Source organism: Meles meles, chromosome 9 (genome assembly GCF_922984935.1).
Source record: "Meles meles chromosome 9, mMelMel3.1 paternal haplotype, whole genome shotgun sequence".
NCBI lineage: Eukaryota > Metazoa > Chordata > Mammalia > Carnivora > Mustelidae > Meles > Meles meles.
This window is the reverse complement of record NC_060074.1, coordinates 58,067,121-58,087,303: the sequence shown is the minus strand read 5'-3', so window position 1 is coordinate 58,087,303 and position 20,183 is coordinate 58,067,121. Positions and strand designations below refer to the sequence as shown.

The window sequence follows — 20,183 nt, the reverse complement described above, 5'->3', positions numbered from 1 at the left end:
TTTTGGCATTTTCTCTGCGATCTGGGAATCTTTCACTTTGTGGTTGTCATCATCTTCACCAGTTTGATAAAGGGCGTGTGTTCTCTCTATCAGAAGAGGGAAAACAACAACATTTTATACTCTGACCCGAGCTTCTCTGTGTAAACTAAGAGGGAAGAGTGATGGACAGCTTATCTAAACCCACTTGGGATAGAGGTTTGAATTAATTGGTCGTCTATACAGAAGTACATCAGACTCAGTGACCATTCCAAATTATATTTTTAATGAATATCTGGTCCTCTTTGCCAGCAACAAAGACCCTAAGAAGTAACTAATTTAAAATACATGGAATACCTGCGGGATGGGTCTTAGGGGAACCAATCCATACAGGTGCCCTAGGAATGAAGAGAAGCCAAGAACAGTTAACATTGCATGTAGGTTTAGAAGTACATAATGAAGATCCTGGGGAGAAGAGTCCTTCTCGAGTGGGAAGTTTTTAATTGGCATGACTACATGGGATGCGGTTACATCAGGATTGCAAGTCCAATTAGCCAACAGTTGATGAAAATCCCTTCTGTGCCCTCTGCAGTAGAGGAGAACACATGAAACACTGAACACCCTCTCACTTTCCTTCTCTTTGTTGAGTGAGAGTAGGAACTAGTTTATATCAAGGCATTGATGGTCACTGTTGTCATTAACATTTCTCACACACAACAGTTTGACCTGTTCCAGAGAGGTTGCTGTCCTGAAATTGTCACATCTCAGGTTTGCTCTGCAGTCATAACAGTAAGAGGCAGCCAGTGAGGGACTGGATGCTTCTAGGCATCAGTGCCACCAACATTCTCCCTGCTCCTCCATATTCTGAACAGAGCTTGATGGTACTGCAAATCCTTGTGTCTTTGCAAGTTTTCACATATTGATTGGTTTGATCATTTAATAAGGAAAGATAGTATAAAAAACATTTCCCCCCAAAATAATGTCCTCTGCATTCTTTCATCCCCTTTTTAGGTGATGGATAGGTCAGATGCCATTTCTCCAGAAACTGTTTAGTTCTCTTTGCTAAGAACAAGCACAGACCTGTAAAACATACTCTTAGGTCCTAAACATCTTTCTCTTTCTGTCTTCTGCACGGTAGGTTAGGATAGATTTTAATTCTCATCATTTTGCTTTTTTGTTATGTGATTCGCTGAAGGGCTTTGGCCTTTTTTTTTTTTCCCTTTGTTCCCCCATTTCAGGATAAAGTCTTAAGTGTACATGAGAGCTTTTTTTGTTTTCCCCAAGTTGTCTCTGGTCTCCACTTTTAGTAGTATAAACTTCAAACTTGTGCTTTAAATTTAGCCTAAAATGGTGACTTTTAAAGAGATGCACTCTTGGCTTTGAATGTTTTGGTTTCATTTTCCTAAAGAAGAGGGTTGTGTTGCGTTTTCTCCTTGGCCCAACACACTCTTCGTGGCACAGGTCCAGTCTTGGCTGTAGTGACGATCTCCTCCCATTTAGCCAACAGTTTCCGTAAAGCACATTGACACTGGAAGTGGCTATTCAGTGAGCTTCAGGAAGAACCTGATTCACTCATTCTTGTGCTGAGTACCTACTGAATCACCTGACCTCTTTTTGAGTTGCTGCTGCAGTGTGGTGGAAAGATGACCACCTTTCCTCCCCAGTCTTCGTGCCTTTCCTTTGTAGGATGGGACTGATCTCCTTTGCCAGTTTGTCATGAGCCTTGGACAAGACATGCGTGTGAAAGCCCTTATAACATATCAAATGGGGCAGTTCTTTGCAAAGTTTATCACAGAAATCAAACTCCTGTTCCTGCTTCTGTCCTAGTTCTTAACTGCCCACTTGTTCATCATATACTTGGTAGACCTACAGATTCCCAATTTATTAGCTCATTTGTTTACTCAAGAGTAACTTGTGGAGGATATAAAGGGCCTTGCCACATCTTATTCTCCTTTTCTGCAGAATCTTCATAGGTAATATGATAACAGAGAAATGGAAATCTTCAGGTACTATAGATAAATACTCTCTGAGTAGTGATTCAAAGAAGTAGTTCTCATTGAAGAGGAGGAACATATTTCTAGAACTGAATGCTCAGAATTCTCATCATGGCCGGAATGGATTGACAGATGTGGTCATCTCATTACGCCTGGTGCTGGAGTACGTGCTGGATCATTCACATTTTCACCTGTGGAAAATGAATGCTGTCTAGGTCTCTGTTTTCTTGAAGGTTCACCATTCCAGGTTCATGCCTAAGAGTTGCATGGTTTCACACGTCCCGAAGTATTTGTTGGTTTTAAAAGGTCCTGGTTTGTTACTGTCTTCTGAATTTCTGTTGCAGCTTTTCTCTAATTGTTCTGTAATTGGGTATCTCTTGTGTTATACGCCCAGCCACTAGAAGGAAAATGTAATTTTTCATTTACTCAACCGAGGAGCACTTACTTCCTTCCCACCACACATCCCCTATTACACTTGCCCTTCATTTCTGTCTCGTTGCTTCTGAAAATGAAGTGCACAGTTGGGAAGGGCTTGGAGTTAGGTCTAGGAAGTGCACTGCAGCTTAAAGCCAATTCCCTGATTTCTTCAGGAGTTAGGATGTTTGTAGTGGAGACAGTCAGAGGCATGGAGCAGTTAGTGTGCCTAGTGGTGTTAAGGGGACAGTTATCACCTTACATGAGAGTGGGAATTAATATTATTAGGATCATATAGATTATATATAATATGTATTTTTTTCAAATAAGCACAGGAGAGGTAATCATGTCATATCCCTACTTTTTACTTTCAACTCAAGCTCAAAGAAAGCTCACCAATCCGTCCCCACCCCCATCTCCACCCACTAGTGTCTGGGATGGCGTCTGGGAAGAATGAACTTTACAGTCAGCTGAAAATAACTCTGTGTGTGTATGTGTGTGTGTATACACATATGTATGTGTTCAGGTATATAAAACTGTGTTGTAGTGAGACTTTGTGGTTACTTCCTTGGACATCCTATCTTCAGTGATTTTCTAGTATCACTAGGATCTGGGCTCTCTTTTGAGGATCCTCTCCTTGGCAGAGTCTACAGGGCCTTTCTAAAATAAAGTATGAAATACAACATTTACATTTAGGACCTGTTTCACCTTGACTAAGTTTAAGCATTCAGGGTTAAGTAAGCCCTGAGCAGGAAGTCAGGAAGTCTGGGGAGCTGAGGGCTGTGCTCTGCTGATTCAGCAGGATAATTCAGGAGGCATCATTGCTGGTAATGGCACCCACTTTCCTGGAGAAAATTGGAGGGAGGAAAGCTAACTACAGCCTTTCTCCCTATTGTCTCATTTTTTCCTCAGGTATATTTTATTGGGGGCATGGTCAATTGGACCGGGGGGGTGGAGCAGAGGGAGAAGCAGGCTCCCGGCTGAGCAGGGAGCCCCACACAGTGGGGGAGGGGCTTGATACCAAGATTTCAGAATCATGACCTGAGCTGAAGCCAGACGCTTATCGACAGAGCCACCCAGGCTCCCCTTATCTACATTAATCTTCTTAATCATCCAGACTGGTCCCCTTTTCAAAGCAGGGATGCTAACCTCCCATTTACCAACCTGCCGTGTTTTAGTGGTTCTCCAGATTTTGGGGTTTTAAGAACCAGTACAGTAAACAAAAATCATTGGGGTTAGAGATCCAGTATAGAGTTAAGATTGTATTTTGTCAAAAAGGACACGAATTGAAACAACCACCACTTTCACTGCTATTTCATAAAAAGAAAGGCCATTTTAAAACTAAAAATGTGACAAGTCCATAATCTTAGAATAAATTAAACTTGTGCAGAACTCAGTGGCACTTACTTTTCTGTTTCCTGCCGGCGATCATGTCCTCCTAGGTCCATCTTTGTGAAATCCTTCTTGCGACAACATCCCTAAGCCAGGCTGTCCCCTAGCTCTGCTTAAACACTGCGGGTGTTTATGTATAGCTTCCTTTTCCAGGTAAGCATCTGTAAGGCCCTCTGCTCTTCCTGCCCCCAGGCCGGGGTGGGGGGTGTGTGATTTCTGGATGGTTGTCTGCAGCGTTCTCACTGTCTTCTGGAAGTGCTCGGAGGAGCTGTTTGGAACAGGTATGGTCAGTGGAGAAAGCACTCAACGAAAGCAGGCCACTGTTACTCATTTATTTATTCCTCTATTGCTTTCTTCTGAATTTGAGCTGTTAACAGTCCAGGGCCGGATAGGCAAAGGAAAGCCATGCAGAGGCGCGCGTTGGACAGGGACGCAGCAGCGCAGGCGATGCCACACATGCCTCCCGGCTGCCTGGAGTCCACGTAGCGCAGATGCAGCACTCAGCTGGGGGTCGACCCCGGGGGGGGGGGGGCTTTCTTGCAGAATGACACTGAACTTCACAAGCGAAGGTTAGGAAAGGTCAAGAACTTATGATGGAGCACGGCGGGCACAGGGACTTGTATAGGGTTAGGCAAGCTGGAGTTGTAGGAGTTGGCTTGGGCTGTTGTTGCAAAGACCTCACACAGGGCAGCTTCTCTCTTCTCTCTCTCTTTTTTTTAAAGATTTCTTTATTTGAGAGAGAGCAGGAGCCCAGGCGCCAGAGGAGGGGCAGAGCAAGAGGGAGAGGCAGCCGGCGGGGACTCAGTGCCCCACCCCTGAGATAATGACCTGGGATGAAACTGAGATGCTCAACTGACTGAGCCACCCAGGCACCCCCACCCCCACCCTGGGTAGCTAGTTTTAGAGGCTAAAAGTCCAAAATTAAGATGTCAGCAGAGCCATGCTCCCTTTGAAACCTGTAGGGGGGAGCCCTTTCTTGCCTCTTCCTAGCTTCTGGTGGTTTGCCACCAGTCCTTAGTGTTCCTGGCTTGTAGCTTTGTCCCTCAGGCCATCATACAGCATCCTCTGTGACTCTATCCAGATTTCCCTCTTATAAACACACCTGTCACATTGGACGGGGCCTGCCCTGATAATGACCTCCTCATGACTTAATTATATCCACAAAGACCCTATTTCCAAATAAGATCACATTCACAGGTACTGGAGCTTAGGACTTTGACATCTCTTGGGGGACACCATTCAACCCAGAATGGTGCGTATTGGGGAATGGTAACCAAAGAGGCCCCAAAGCATAATTCCTACTAGGATCAGATCATTTATTTTTCTTAGTACAACCTAGTTCTGTTTTATTCCAAGAACTTGAATGTGTTCCTAAACTCACGTGTTTTCATGTGAAAAAGCTGAAGTTTTACCTACATTTATAGTTGACCCCCCCCCCGATTTATGTATGCCTTATTTTTCCCTATTAAATATTATAGTGTTGGCTTTGGTCAAGAATTCATTCTAGACTATTGAAATAGTTTCATAGTACTAATTTTGACATCTTACATCCACCCACCCACCCCCGCTCTCCAGCTTTGGAACATGTGTATGTGTAATATGTGTGATTTATGAAATTGTTTAAGTACTGAAAAAGGGCTGCCAAGAACAGGGCTTTGTGGCACAACTCTAGAGTCTTCCCTCCATGCCGTGAGCGCTGACCAACAGACGTCAGCTCAGAACGCGTTTAACCAGTTACCCACGCATCCCAACCGAATTTCTCTTCCCAGATGTCCTCATCCAGTGCATGAGCAAATAATGGTTTTTATTTAGCTCAAATCAAAATATACTTTGTAGCATTCCCAAGTAGCCCTGTCTTCCTAGTATCACCCTCCCACCCCCACCCCGGCAAAGAGAAAGAACAAAGCTTAAATGTGCATGACTTGCTCTTAAGGACTTTACTCTGGTACTTGTTCTTTTCACAAGTCTCTCTAACCTTCTGTTTACTAATCCACTCTGGAATTTTGCTTCAGATCAGCAGTAGCCTACATTTCTTGAGTCTGGTTTTTTGTTCTTTTAGAGAATCTGAATAATATTTTCCCTTTCCATTAGCACCTCTCCTATTGTGCAAGATTTCTCAAAGCAACCAAGACTGGAAAGTTCTTTTTTTTTTTTTTCTAATATTTTATTTATTTGACAGAGAGAAATCACAACTAGGCAGAGAGGCAGGCAGAGAGAGAGGAGGAAGCAGGCTCCCCGTGGAGCAGAGAGCCCTATGTGGGGCTCGATCCCAGGACCCTGGGATCATGACCTGAGCCGAAGGCAGAGGCTTTAACCCACTGAGCCACCCAGGCGCCCCAAGACTGGAAAATTCTTACTAAGTCATGTAAACAGTCCCTGTCTTCATTCACAGCCCCCTTACTTGCAAAGGAGAATGAAAAAGAATGTCTTCTGGAAAATACATGAATTCTAGCAGTCTTGAGAGTGAAGTATATTACCTTCATTTGGGATTTGGCAGTTTTGTGAAACTGATACCAAAGTTCTCTTTAGTTCCATTCTTTCACAGACAGAGGATTCCTCTCTGATTTTCTTAAATTTTAAGATTACAAACTTTCAGTGCCATACTAGTCTGTCTCTGGAATGATTGCTTATCTTCGTCTACAGTCCAAGGAGAGTCTTTCAGAAGCAAACCAGTAGGAAGACCAATATCGGAGAAACCATTGTCCCTTTCCATCAGCTCCACTCTCAGAGCCGTGAGCATGGTCACAAGTGACCCTTGAATGAAATATCTAAGTTTAGAATTAAACTTAGGGCTGGGCTGGAAGGCTATATTAACATTCTCTTGCTTATATGGTCCAAGTGTTTTGTTTTTTTTTTTTTAATTAGTGATACACTTATATTGTACCCCCAGATTTCTTAGAGCTAAAATGAGTAAAAGAGATGTCATTTTCCTTTTCAGTCTGTTCTTCAGACTGACTTTTCAAGGTCAGGGGGCAGTCAGGATTTATTACTTTAGAAAAGGAGGGACTGACTGCGTTTGGAAATCAATACACTAGTGCTGTGTTTGGATCAAAGCCAACATTAGTGTTCATTCTAGGAAATATCCAGTTTGACTCTGGCCTTTTTTTGCTTGTGTCAGAATCAAAAGAAATTTCTAGGTAATTTGCACACTCTGTTTTAGTAGTTTCAGATAACTCTGTTTTGCTTCAGAGAGCATGTTTACTTTTACTCTCTGTCACGCTGTTCTTGTTTTGAATGAAGCAGTCATTAATGGTTTGCAGTGTTGGAGTTTAATGCAACTCAGTTTCTGTAGACTCTGACATAGTTCTTTGGTACATTGTGTGTGTCTCTAAACTATTTCTAGGTTTTGGTTTTTGTTTTGTTTTTTAAACCAACAAGTTTAAAGATACATGAAAAACAGTCTAGGAACAAAAACTCTATTAGCTTTTTGGGTCTCCCCCCTAACATTTTATAGTTTTCTTTCTGGTACTAATTTTTGCTTCCATGTTAAACTGTTAAAAATTGCCTCAGTTCCCTCCTTGGTGTTTTTATAAGCTAAATTGGGATAAACTATAAGGCCATGTTCATTTCCAAGGCAAAATGTAGTATTTCCCTTCTCCCCACTCCTGCCAACCTCCCTCCATTTCCCACACCAAACACTTGAAGGCGAAAAAAATTCTTGTTACATGTTTATATTTCATTTATTCAGCCAGTATATATCGAGTGGTTACATTATGCCAATAACCATGCTGAACAATAACCATAAAAATGGTAGGTCTACATTTTCTCAATCCTTTGCAACCTTAGGACCATGTCGAAGTTAAAGTAAGGAGGCAGTCTAGCTTAGTGCCTTCAAATGGTAAGAATTAGAAGTGCCATTATTTGGAGGGGGTTGGGAGAGAAAGGATGACTGGTATTAATTTTTGAGTAGCTGTCATGTGTTGAACACTGTGCCAGCCCCTTACCAGTAGTCCTATGAGCTTAGGTATTACCATGACACTGTGTGAGTGGGGATACTGAGGCCAGACAGCTACACCAGGATCGCAGAGCTGGTCATTGGCCAAAGGAGCGCTTGAGCATAGGCCTTGCTGGCTGCCACTCTGGGTTCTTTCTACTATAACATTGTCTTCCTTGTGATACAGTAAGTGAAGCTCAATGTAGACATGAGGGTGAGTTGTCAAAGCAAAGCAAATATATTGCAGGTTTGGGTGGGAGAGGAAGAAAATTTTTAAAATGTTCTCTCCTTGTCAGTTCATAAATTCAATTCAGAAATAAAGACCACTTTCTGTAATCAAGGTGCCTTTGTTTTAAAAGTTAGACATTAATCAGGGCTCGAGACTTTGAAGGATTCTTTTTTATGATAGGTAATCTACATTTTACTTGCAAAATTCTGGGTTCCCTTTTCAGCGAGTATTATTTTCCTCTGATGTATTAATACTTGGGAGCACTCACTGGGGCCTGGCCATTTGTGACTGCATCCCTAAGTGCTGTGGTACTGTGACTTGTGGCAAAAATATTGTCATACAATAATGTAAGTGACTCTCTGTGTGCTGTGTGCTCTTAAAAGACCATAAAATAGTGTAAAGCTACTTTACCTTGATTGCAGATCATAATAGATTTGATACTCGACTGTAATAGCAAATCTGTGTAATAAATCAGATGCTTTATAGTGCGCTTTGTATTTAAAAGAGAGGTATAATGTTTTCATCAAATACGGCAAAAAAGCATTTTAGCCATTTCTAATGAGGTAGTTTTAATGTTCATTCTCTATGAATTATTTAGTTCAAGCCATATATGCCATAAATAGCATCAGTTGTTACTTTTGTAGCCGTTATAACAGATTAGTTAAGCCACTCAGGAATGTTGAAAAGGCAGATGAGCAGGCATGCCTCTAAATTTAGTCAGAAGAGGATAAAAATCTTGAAATCTGGGTGCGAATTACCAATGTTATTTGTGGTCTGAAGGGGTGCGTTTATCTTAAAATTCAGATATGTGGATGCATCTCTTTTCTCTTGTAGAATGTGATAGTTGGTCCCAAAGCTTCTCTAATTGATTCCAGTAGCCCAGGTGCTGTGAGAGAACCAGTCCAGGGGAGTGATAGACTCCTTGAGGATGTTCTGAGCTTCTGCTAAATCATTTCTCATCCTCAGGCTCTAGGACTGGGTCTGAAACTCCTTGTGCCTTGCGGACCGTGTGGGAAAGGGAGCTGCCGTGGCTCCTTTTCCCCAGCTTCTGTGCACTCACAGACATACGTAAGCCACTGACTTTCCATAGCCTGGACACCATGGACTCTTTCTCAGATGTCAGGTTAAGCATTTAAGGCTGGTTCAGAGATGTCCTCTGTCTTCAAACCTTTCTGTCCCTTAGAACCTTTCTAGTCACCTCCTACCTGTCCTCATCCCTCTGTTGTAATTTCTTGAACTTGACAGTTACTGCTTGAGTACCAAGAGCAAAATAAATAAATAAATTTAGTAAAATAAAATGTGGCACGTCTTGCTCTGCTAATCCTAGCCATAAGATTTTCATTAATCTTACTGAAGTCTTGCTTTCATCATATCACTACGCTGTTACAAAGCTTCCAGCCACATTCTGTTTCTTGACTCCTTTTCCTGGAACTCAAGGCCCTATCAGACCTTTTCAAACTTTGCTCCCTTTACTCCCCCAACATGGGTTGCTAATTAGATGGGTTCCTCTGTTTATTGTCCTCCGTAGGCCACCTAAATTTCTGCTTTCCCCAAAGTCTTTCCTGGTGGACTTGACCTTCCTTCTGTGTTTATGCCTCCTTTATTTAGCATTCGTCAGAGAAGTCAGTATTCGTCAGCATTCTTATTTTTTAATATTAAAAAATTCCTTACATCCCTTCAAAGATTATCTCCTCCCTCCAACCTTTGATAACAAGAATGACATCATGTGTATTTTTTGTAGACCCTGTCTGGTGAAGGGCATTCCAGAGACATGCTGTAAATAATTGTGGGTTGATTTCTTGGTCTGATCTCTTTCTCGGCTGTCTTTGTCTTTCCTGTGCTCCATTCACCTTCAGCACCAGGTTTGTTCCTGACCTTTAGGGCTCTAGCAGCTTTTCCTGCCAAGCATTTAACCTTCAAAGCCTGGCTCCAATTTCAGCTGCATTAGATGAAGCTTTCTGTTCTGTCGCATGTACCAGGAATCACTGTACTCACAAGGGCACCCCTCACTCTAGCACACAGTTGGGAGAACACACTGCCAACGAATGTTAAGAGTTAAGCCGAAACAGCTGTAAGGAAAAGTGGAGTGACTTTCTATACCTTTAATATTTGTATATCTTAGAAGAGTCTTATAGTAACATTTAAAATCTTCCGTACTAACCAAGCAAAGTCTTAAAAAATTTGTTTGGTATTGATTGCCTCATTTTAAAATGTCCCTTGTCTTATGTCTCATCTTCAAATGCTGACCACTTTCTATCCCAAGTAAATAAAGAAAACCAGCCCGGTGAATTACTCAAGGTAGTGAGGGTACACAATAACATGGACAGGCAACTCCTGCTTTTTTACTGTATTCTCCAACAAACTTTTCTGTTAGCAAAATGAGTGTAATTTAATACTTTCTTTTCCTTCCCCTATTCAGCCCATTGTTGGGAGAGCTAAAGCAAATTTTAGGAAATCCTCATTTCCTGGGAGGCCACCAAAAAGATAAAACAGCAAAAAGAGCTAGGGGGAAACGACATACACAGTATCGTCTCTGTGTGGGTGTGTTTGTGTGTGCCCTCTTTTTTTTTTTCCCTTTTCCCCCACCAAATCCAAAATAACAAGAGAAGTTTTGGCTTATCATCCCCGAATCCATTCCCACCCAGTAGATACTTTAAAGCTTTAGAGCGGGTTGTACCTCCTCCCCACTAATATGCATGCTCTGTTGGGCACTTTATTCCAAATAGACCCATGTTGTCTCTACCCAGGAAGTCCTGGAAACTCCCTTTGGAATGTTCTCAGCATCAGTCCTGGAAACCTTTTTGGTTTGAGTCTGCCCTCATCCCCTCACTCATTTGGACCTGTGCAGAGTCAAGATATAGGAATTGCTTTGAACCTATGGAACAGCCCGTGGTTGGGGACCAGTTTCTGCAGCTGTCAGCATGGCGTCCAGATCAAAATTCCTGCCTCCCATCTTTGCCCCTTACTGTCTGTGCAACTTGACTAGGGCCCAAGCTGCGCTCCCTGGTTTCACATCTACAAAGTGGGAATAATACCTTACCTACTGCAAAGGTGGTTGGGATTAAAATAATTGACCTAAATCACTTAAAATTGTGCCAGGCATAAAGTGAAAGCTGTAGAGACGTAAGCTATTCCTTTTATTATTCTCCTGCATTAACTCTCTAGGTCATATTATCCTGTATTGATGCCGAACTGACAGCCACTCAGAAGTCATTTCAGTTCCCAGTCCCTCTTTCTTGCTGACGATTGTCCTCTGCACAGGCACAGACTCTCAAAGGATGCCTGAGTCCCTAGTTGTCCTTCACAGGCAGCTCAGCTATTAAAACAAACAAAACCAGTCATCCTCTAGGCATGAGCAGTATCCTACCCTTGGTCAAACAGAAAATCTTTTTTTTTGTTTGTTTACATTATAAGTATATACTTTATCTTATTTTTGTTTTCTACACTCTCCTTGCTTTTTCAGGTTTAATGATGTTCATAAAACCTTTCAAAACTAACACCAACACTGCAAATTACCCCATGGTGCCTTAAATGAATTTACAACTGGAATGACCAATGTTAAAATAACTTAGCAACCATTGTCGCCATCTGTTGGTGGTGGGTGGATTGGACTTCACTTTCCCGAGCCTGGGCTTGGAACTGGGAGTCTTCCAAAGCCGCCAGTTCCCTAGTACAGGAGTGTGTGTGTGTACACATACACAGGTTGTACACATGTGTGTTCCTTGTGTACATGCCCACTGGACAAAGTCTAAGGATTGGCACCATTGTGTCTTAACTTTCCTATCCGGGACTTGTGGTGATTTTAATATTTCAACTTTTTGGGGGGCGCCTGGGTGGCTCATTGGTTAAGTGTCTGCCTTCAGCTCAGGTCATGATCCCAGGGTTCTGGGATTGAGCCCTGAATCTGGCTCAGTGGGGAGCCTGCTTCTCTCTCTCCCTCTGCCCCTACCTACTCATTCTCTCTTTCTCTCACTCACTCACTCTCAAATAAATAAAAATCTTTTAAAAAATATCTCAACTTACTTTTCTGTGTCTTCCAATTACAAGGATGCATTTCTTTTGTAATTAAGGTAAATTAATAAAAAGATAGAGTTTAGGAGGGGCTACGTGAAGGGGCCGGAGAAGAAAATTAAGTTTTATTTACTTAGGACAGACTAAACTTTACTTTGACTTTATAGTTCAGCAGATGAAAGAAATCTCAGTGGAAATGGGGCAGTATTGACAAGCTGTGATAAAAACAGAAGAAATTCTGGTAGATTCTAAGCAGAAGTTTTTATCAGCCAGGTTCACTTGGGCCAATAGGTTTAAATATGAGACTTGACTTATTATCCACTCCCTTTGAAATTCTAATGATTCTGTAGTCACATCTCTTAATTACTCTTTATCCTTTTGCTTCCTATGGAGTGGATTATCTGCTTTTAGCAAAGAATATTATTTTCTGGTAGCCAGGGCTACGGTCTGAGCCTCATTACTTTGAAGATAGGGAAAACCCTCAGAATCTTCCTAGTCACATTTTTTTCCTTTAAAATTCTACGGCTTGCTCTCCTCTCTGGTGTTGTCAGAGTGTGAATCCTGTCAGTCAAGAGGCCTTTTTCTTCCAAACCTGTCTCCTGTTACTTAATGATTTTTTAAAACAAATTAAACCGAGGGCTAGTGGCTATCTGGTTGATTTATGACGTTTTGCTCAGATGTCTGTTACTCTCGTAGGCACGGATGATCAACAATAGAATCAGACTAAATGGGAACCATCTTTAACCCCCACCCCCACACCCCTTGCCCCACATCATTAAATCTTACCGCAGAGAGAACTAGTAAGAGGGAAAGGGTGCGTGCTCTGAACCCCACTGTGCCTTTTCCTGTTCCTTGAGGCGCTGTTTGACAGACGGCCCAGGCCTGTGTTCTAGATCCTGTCTCCCATGATCAGAACTATTTGTTCTGCCTTCCAGTCCCACATATGGTGACCGCATCATCACGGAGAAGCTACCAGAGCCAGGGCCTGAGCGACTGAACGTGGGGCATCTTCCAGTTCAGTTATTTGAATAAGATACCTCTGGTGCCATGGGAGGTGTCGCTGAGTGGACAGCCCAAGAAAGAAGATAATTCACCAGAGGTAAACCCTTCTGTACCCCTCAGGTAACTCCATGTAGGGAGTTACAAGGTGGCCGCTATGGAATAGCTCCGGAGACAGTTCCTTTCTGAGAAGTCATGGTCTTTTAGGCTTAACCCACAAATCATGGTGAAAACCACAGTAGAAAGTAAAACTGAATAAATTTCAGAAATCTCTTCTCCCACACACCTCCCTGGCATCCCTCTTTCAACCATGAACCACATGTTTATTTCTTATGTTTAACACAAACAAAAGCTTTACTTTGGCTTGAAAAGTAAATCTCCCATACCTTGATAAGAAGAGGTCTCCCAGTTGATTTCCTTCGCTTTCATACCTTCAGTGTATAAAGGAAACATTGTTTCTCGGAACTATTTCATGAATAAATTGCAGTGAGAATTTAAACAAAATTTGTTTAAGCTTTGGGGTTTTAGGAGAGATTTTGGCTTAAAATCTATATGAGCTTTTACTTTCCCGTTTGTAAAAATGGGAATAATAGCACCTACCACATAAGAATGTTGCAAAGTTAATTAAATAAGATCATGCATACAAAGCCCCTGGCACAGCGCCTAGAACGTAAGTAGGAACTGAGTAAATGTAATCCCTTTTTTGGTTTCTTATAAAATCACAATGGATTTGGATGAGGAGATTAGGGATGGTTTCATGGAAGAGATAATGTTTGAACAGGTTCTTCAAGTTCAAACAGGGCTAGAATGGAATAATGAAGGGATGAGAGAGACATGTTTAAAGTGATATTTAAAGTAAATTAAAGCAGCAGACAAGGTTGGAAGCGCCAGAAGCTGAAAGCAAGGCAAGAAGTATTGTGTATTTTTTGCTTGGGTCTAGAGGTCGTGAAGGGGAAGTGTGAATATTAGAAACATGTCAGAGATAACTCAGAAGGGTTCCTGACTGCCTGGACTCAGGATGGTTGAGTCCATGGTGTCTTGAGGACTTCGAGCCTGGTGGGAGAGCAGAGTGGGACACTGCTCCTGAATGAAAAAAGACAGAGAAGATGGGTTTGGGCTCTCTACGGATGGGATTTAGAAGACAGTGGGCATGAGGTGACATTGAATGAGATTTTAAAGTATCTTAACATAAAAGATATTTGAGTTGAGAAACAAAAAACTAACATTGGGGGAATAACAAAAAAATCAACTCAGGGGGCACCTGGGGTGGCTCAGTTGGTTAAGCAGCTGCCTTCCACTCAGGTCATGATCCTATGGTCCTGGGATTGAGCCCCACGTTGGGCTTCCCACTCAGCAGGGAGTCTGCCTCTCCCCCCCCCCCCCCCCCCCCCCCCGCCAGTCACATACCACGTGCTTGCTTGCGCACGTGCTCTCTCTCTCATATAAATAAATAACCTCTTTAAAAAAAAACAAAACCCAACTCAGGAAGGAGAGACAAGCACCGGTCAGAGAACATGCTTTAAATAGCACCATAGCACTGGATGGATTTCCTAGGAAAAGGAAGGGTTGAGATGAGAGTACTTGGCTAAGGAGGGAGAATAGGAGGCCAAATGGGCGAAGAAGCCTGGAAGGGGCACCCAGAAAGGTAGGATGAGATCTGGGGAGCAAGTTCAGAGCAGAGGAAGAGTGGGGTACTTAGATGTGGCGGTGAGGAGTAATGTCACAGCAGCAGAGAGATCAAAGAGAACAGAAACCCAGAAAAACTGGCATGGACTGAGTGCCAGTGCTCCCAGGAGACTTTTCGCTTTTCCTACCTCCCACATCTCCCTTTCTCTCCCAGCCTTAGTGGGGTGAGCAGGACCAGAAGGGTAGAAGGCCAGGCCCTGACCTTCCCTAAATTTCCTTTCTTCTTTTTCGTTTACGAAAGACGTTGAACTCTGTGACCTCAAGCAGAGTCTCTTAATCTCTGTGACTTTCAATCCCCTTATCCTGAACTGGAGTCATACTAACTCTCTTCTATACTGTTGGAGAGGTTTGAGACTGGAATGCAGTCAAAAAGCATTTCCAGCCAAAACTTTTGCAAAGGAGCGTGCTGATGAATAATCCAGCATGAAAGTAACCTATAGAGAAATGGTTGCTAAAAAGGTGGTTTTTAAATCACTTATTTTCTCTGGTTTTCAGATTTTTCAAAAATTAGTACACTTTTTTGCAAAGCATGGGGACCTGTGTTCATGTTGTAAATACTCAGAATCTCTACAGGGAATTGAAGGTGTTTGTGCGATATTATGCCTCTTGGATGTAATTGTCATTTGAACCTTAAATTATCTTTACTTTCATGCCTGGTTAGTAATCATTTGATTATGTGATTACACAGAGTGAAAATGAACCGGGGAAAAGAGGTGGTTTAAGCCATTTGTTTCTTCTAGATAAATATATTTCAGCTTGTTCAATGCATAAACCAGAAACCTACAGTATGCAGAAATGCTTTAAAGTGCTACACAGATGCTTCATTTCCGAATCTTTAAAGACTTTTTAGACCTTGGGGTTAATCATGAGAAAGTATTATTAGAGAAAATACGAAATTTTAAAAGTAACACACAGGAAAGTAAAATTAAAACATGTATAAATGAGGGCACAGGTCACAGATCCGTGATGTGAGTTACGTGCATTTCTCAAAGTCCCCACAATTTTTAAGAATTAATTTTCAAAGGTTTTTCCTTAGCTTTTTGAAGACGAGCACAGATGGCTGTGCTTTACCTTGTGGTGTGGCCACTCTGAAAGGGTTCGGGTTGGGACATGGACTTATTAAGCTACACTTCTACTTCATCTTCAGCAGCAGATCATTAAGAGGTTAATATTCTGGATTTTTTCCTTCTTCCCCCAACATCTGTTGTACCTTAAGGAATTCCATCACATTTATACAGACCCTCATCGAATTAATGCTTAATCCATGGTTCATGGTTTTATATTCTTGATTGTTCCTATCATTTCACATATATATGTGGAGCTGTTATTACTGAGTTGAAAGAGGTGTTAATAATATATTAGTTATATATCTTTATAGATTTTTATAAACATTAATAGTTAGCAAAGTGTTAGGTAAATTTTATAGCCTTGCATTTGGCTTTATATTCACGTAGTGTTGCTAGAAGTAACTTCTTATGGAGTTCAATCCCCCCCGCCCCCATTTTTCTTTTCTTGGTCCGAAGAGTGTCAGGTAAGTACCTGATTCCTCAAAGGTCAACATCAGACCGTAATCTGAGGATTCAACTAGGAGGCCTAGCCAGTCCCTTCTTTTAGTTTAGTTTTGAGTTTAAAATTCTCATTGTCTTTCCCCTAAGTATAGGACATTTTGTCCTTTAAATTTTGCAGGTGCTTGAAAAGTATGCGTGCTCTCTGGACTTTGCCATTCCTAAGGGTTCCTTGATTTTAACTTCTCCTGTTCTTTTTTTTTTTTCTTTTCTTTTTATCTTTCAGATATGGGAAGATAGTCTCCACAAAGGCAATTTTGGATAAGACAACAAACAAATGCAAAGGTATATTCCCTTGGATGATAATTTACTACATCCTAGCTCTAGGAAACTGACAGCATTGTAAACCTAATCTTTGGTTTCAAAACTACTACCTCCATTTTATTAAAAACCGAGTCTTCTGTGTCCTCCAGTTCCGGTCTTGCACAGTGTCAGCATATTCCTTTACATTTGTCCCTGGCCGAGGTTTGGCTGGAAACCCTACAGCAGCTATACTTTGCCAGAGTCGCAGATCTGACTCCGGTGGAGCTAACAGGCAGGATACTGGTTGGCATTTAGCCCCTACTTTAAAAGGGAAGTAGAGTTAGAAAATAGCTTTTCTTTCCTGAGCCTGAGGAGATTAGAGCTGCTTACTGAAGACCATTGGACTGTACTAAAGAACTGAAAAGATTACATATTGTGCAAATTGGCTCTATTAATTAGAATAGAGTAGTTTTAAGCAGTACTTAATTACATGTTTCAATACTCCCAATTGTTCTGTGCTGAATGCCTGTTGACAATATTGGCAGCGGGGAGGAGAGAACCATTTTCACTGACCAAATTGTAATAGGGAGGGGAGGTCATACGCCCCTTTGAAATATGCTGCTGCATTAATTTGATGCACTGACCTTCAGTTTTCCATGTAATTAGGATGAGCTCATCCAGCTCTGTGAGCTGGAAGAGGAGGCGTCTACAGTAGGCAGCGCTGATGCCCGGCGGTTCTGACTTTTAATGATCCAGCATCTTAACAATGGGCATGTGATTTCGAGGAAAGGGGAAGAATAGAGTCAGCTGACTTTGAGTCCGACCACTGACCCCATGAATTGAAATAAGGTTGACAGGAATAGGCAGAGAAGGCAAATCTCCTCATTAATTAGACCCCAGTTTTTTTAAGGAGCGGCGATAGCTTTGGCTTAGCGCTGTCTGAGAAAGTCAAAGAATGGAAATGAACCGTATGGGAAGCCTCGCCATCGAAGCCAGCCATTTCCTTTAATCTAGATTTGAAGTGGTTCATTGTATTTGTGTCTTCTTCAAAGTTCCTGCATTTAAAGGAGCTTTTGTGGCCAATGTCTAAGCCCCTGTTTAAGCCACATGGTACATGAAGACAGTTTTGGCCAGGGACAGTGAATAAAGCAGCGCTTTATGTAGAGAGGTACTCAATAAATATTTTAAATGAATTAAACTTGAGAGTCAGATTGTAGACTGAAATGTTTCTATTTAGTTGCCAAGGTTAGTGTTATTTCACGTATTTGTAAACGATTTGAGAAAACAGGGACACGGGGGGAAAAACTTTCAGTTTTGTAAAGAAAAGTGGACTCTTGCAGGCATAAAACAGGAAGCTGATCTCAAACATTTGTTTCAAACTGAGAGAGAAAATCACAGTAGACAAATGGTTTTATGGCTTGACCCTACCTTTCCTCCCACCCCGCCCCCAGCAGAGAAGAATCTTTCATGGCAGATCCGTGTGATAAAAATTAGCACAGCTGCCCAGTTAAGTGAGGGACAGGACTCAGAGGACTCCCCAGCTGAATTCTTCCCACTCCCCTGCACTGAACACACCTACCTGTAGTACACTTTTCTCCAATGAGAGCTTGTTCCTTAGAACCCAAATTCCACAAAATGCTCAACACAATGTAGAAAACGTGTAAGTAAAATATACTCATGTGAAATCGGACATTTTATGATACAAAGCCTTCACGGTTGGAAAATATTCCAAGATAAGTGGAGAGATTTGTGGGACTTTTAAAATAAGGGAAGGGGGGCGCCTGGGTGGCTCAGTGGATTAAGCCACTGCCTTCGGCTCAGGTCGTGATCTCAGGGTCCTGGGATCGAGCCCCGCATTAGGCTCTCTGCTCTGCGGGGAGCCTGCTTCCTCCTCTCTCTCTGCCTGCCTCTCTGCCTACTTGTGATCTCTCTCTGTCAAATAAATAAAATAAAATCTTTAAAAAATAAATAAATAAAAATAAAAAATGAAATAAGGGAAGGAATAATTCAGAACTGATTGTCCAAACAGCATGTCTCCTGGAGACCTTCTCTTAAAGTGAGTCTCAGGAGATAGTGCCTTCCGTGAGGGTGATGGTAAGAACTTTTAGGGCTCTTTGTGACACACAGGCTCTCAGGAATAGACATGTCAGCACATGCGGTGGGTGGGTGAGTGAGTGAGGGGACCAAGGGAGCAAAATGGGTTTATAAAATCCTAGAAGCAGAATGAGAGAGCTCCTGGAAAAAAAAGTTATTTTAGGACAAATGAGAAGAAATAACAACGTACCTCATAAAAAAGACAGCATGGTAGCCATTGATAACATGAGAAGGCAGATAAGTGAATGGATGAATAGATGTATAAATATAGGTAATGCATAAGGGATTACAGAGTATTCACATAAATAGAAAATTCACATGTTATATACTAATTTTTTGAGGTTGACCATATCAAAGAATTTTATACCTGAAAGTTCGAGACCTTAGAGGTCACGGAACATTTTTTTTTTTTTTGGTCACAAAGCATATTTTGGAGTCTCTATCCATGAAAGAAAATTACGCTGAAGGAAACATTGTTCTGAATAACATGTACCTTAGCTATTAAATTTGAAAATTTTTGAGTCAGTTGCTCTTCTGCATGTCAGTTGTTTCCAGGTTTTGCCCAACTGTAGGTATTTAAACACTTTCCAACACCAGTATAGATGGCAGTTCCAAGCCAAAAAAAGTTTACAGAGTTGTGTACACTTGTGTTGTGTACAGTTGTGACACTGAATAATTTATTAATGCTACAAAGCTAGAACACATGCAGGCAAATGCCACACACACACACACACACACACACACACACACACACACACAGAATCAAACTGGGTGGGGATAAATCTGACTAATGGGAAGATAGGGGTAAGAGCAGGAATTCTCAGCTTGCTACAAAAACGGCCTGAGTTTGCTAACAGCCAAAACAAAAATTAAAAAAGTATCTATTCCTGCAGCTTAGTGACTATAATGTGGAGGAAAATTCAAGAAGCAGGAGTACCATAACTATTCCTTGTCCTGAGACCCAAGAGGGTCCTTCTAGGGTTCTAGTGAGAGGCTGTTGTGTTATTTAGCAAATCCCACCTTTAAAAATATCTTTATACCCATTTATGCAATGAAACCCACAGAACCTGTAACTCAAGTTGATACACTCTAGTATTTACTTGAAAGTAATGCAGCGGACAAAATGAAAGAGCACACGGTTGCATGCCTATCTGTTAGATTTGTTTACAGCAAAGATATTTATTGAAAATATTTACTGAAATATTTGTGTGCTTAGAGAAGGCCAGAAAAGAATATAAACAACTAAAATGCAACCATTATAGATTTCTCTATAAAATAACAGGTAAAATAATACTAATCGTGTTTGACTGATAATAAGTTCAACCCCAGTTACATCAAAGTTGAGATCTTCTGTTTCTTGTGATCTACTGACAACAGGAACATTGTGTTCGGGGCGGGGGGGTGGGTAACCACACTCAAATATCCATCAGCGGGAGTGACATCGTTTCATTGAAGCTGGCTCTTCGTTTACGGCCTGTTCCAGTTGTATGTGGGTGATAAAGGTGCGAGGGTGACAGAGTGTGTGCGTGTCCCCACAGAGGACTGCGCATCAGCATTAACTTACAGGTTTCTAAAAATGCTCTAGCTGCGTTGACTCTAATTGCTGATGTGGCCCTTGAGCACCATTCTCTGTTTTTACCTGAGCC

The 20,183-nt window shown here is 41.7% G+C and overlaps 1 protein-coding gene across 10 annotated transcripts in view; it reads left to right on the top strand.

The window, feature by feature from the left end:
• Positions 1-20,183, top strand: part of RBMS1 (RNA binding motif single stranded interacting protein 1) — a 214,062-nt gene that overhangs the window by 153,856 nt on the left and 40,023 nt on the right. For all 10 annotated transcript variants that reach the window (XM_046018664.1, XM_046018669.1, XM_046018665.1 and 7 more), the window contains one exon: positions 16,427-16,485. In XM_046018664.1, coding sequence (XP_045874620.1) covers positions 16,427-16,485 — 59 coding nt within the window. The remainder of the gene's footprint in view (positions 1-16,426; positions 16,486-20,183) is intronic.